This window comes from Octopus bimaculoides, chromosome 12 (assembly GCF_001194135.2).
Source record: "Octopus bimaculoides isolate UCB-OBI-ISO-001 chromosome 12, ASM119413v2, whole genome shotgun sequence".
NCBI lineage: Eukaryota > Metazoa > Mollusca > Cephalopoda > Octopoda > Octopodidae > Octopus > Octopus bimaculoides.
The window spans coordinates 41,075,353-41,076,431 of NC_068992.1; the positions used below are offsets into that span (position 1 = coordinate 41,075,353).

Sequence of the window (1,079 nt, forward strand, 5' to 3'; positions counted from 1 at the left end):
TATATATATATATATATATATATATATAGAGAGAGAGAGAGAGAGAGAGAGAGAGAGAGAATACCATATGTATGAACATGTGTGTATATATAGAGGTATGTTTAAATATATATACGTGTGCGTGCATACACACATACATGTGGAAACACGTGCGTAACATTGTTTGATTATACGCACGTAGTTGTATATGTATATATATGGTATATAAATATATATACACACACATACACAAGTACACACACACATTCTGTTTTTGATTATTTGAAGTGTTCTTGTAAGGCAGAAACTGGTTTATAATTATGCATGTGTAAATGAACGTATGTATGTATGTATGTATGTATGTATGTACGTATGTATCTATCTATCTATCTATCTGTATGTGTGTGTGCGTGTGTATGTATGTGTGTGTGTGTCTGTGTATGTGTGCGTGAGGAAATCATGCATGCAAATTCAAGAAGAAATCTAGTCCTTACTTACCAAAAGCTGTTAAGATACTTCATCCTTGGTAAATGTTTTCCGTAAGAAAAGATTAATTTGAAAGAAAAGAGATCCGATCCGGATGTGTTTCGCAAGATGTATACAATATATATATTCTACTTATATGCATATATCGATATATTTATACATGTATATTTGTCGATGCAACGTTTGTGTAGACATACAAGTATACATATATATAAATATCTATATGTATAAGTGTGTGTGTGTGTGTGTATGAATGTATGTCTGTTTGTTTTGTGTTGTGGCGTGTGGTTCTCTAGTGTGCAGTAAACCACCTCCCAGCCGGAGAATTCCTCTTCTAATACAATGCCAAAGCGACACAGTTCTAATAAATAGAAATCTTCGTTCACTTACTCAACCTACACCCCTTCCTCACACTTCAAACTTCCCTCTTCCTTCGCGTCGTCTTTATTTTATATATATATATATATTCTTTACGATGTGCTTTTGTTTTTTTTTTATTTATTTATGCTGTGGTTACACTACTGCTTCTGCTCCCCCTCCCCCTTCCTCATTCCAACTAGTTTTTCTTCACCACCTCGTACTCCTCGATTTTATTTCTTTTTTAAAACTTTTTC

General features: G+C 33.5%; 1 protein-coding gene across 1 annotated transcript in view; it reads right to left on the minus strand.

The window, feature by feature from the left end:
• LOC106872637 (ADAMTS-like protein 2) overlaps positions 1 to 871 on the minus strand; it is a 236,153-nt gene extending 235,282 nt beyond the window's left edge. The window contains exon 1 of the mRNA XM_052972039.1: positions 478 to 871. Within this exon, the coding sequence (XP_052827999.1) occupies positions 478 to 500 (23 nt within the window). The 5' untranslated portion in view covers positions 501 to 871. The remainder of the gene's footprint in view (positions 1 to 477) is intronic.
• Between the last annotated feature and the right edge of the window lie 208 nt (positions 872 to 1,079).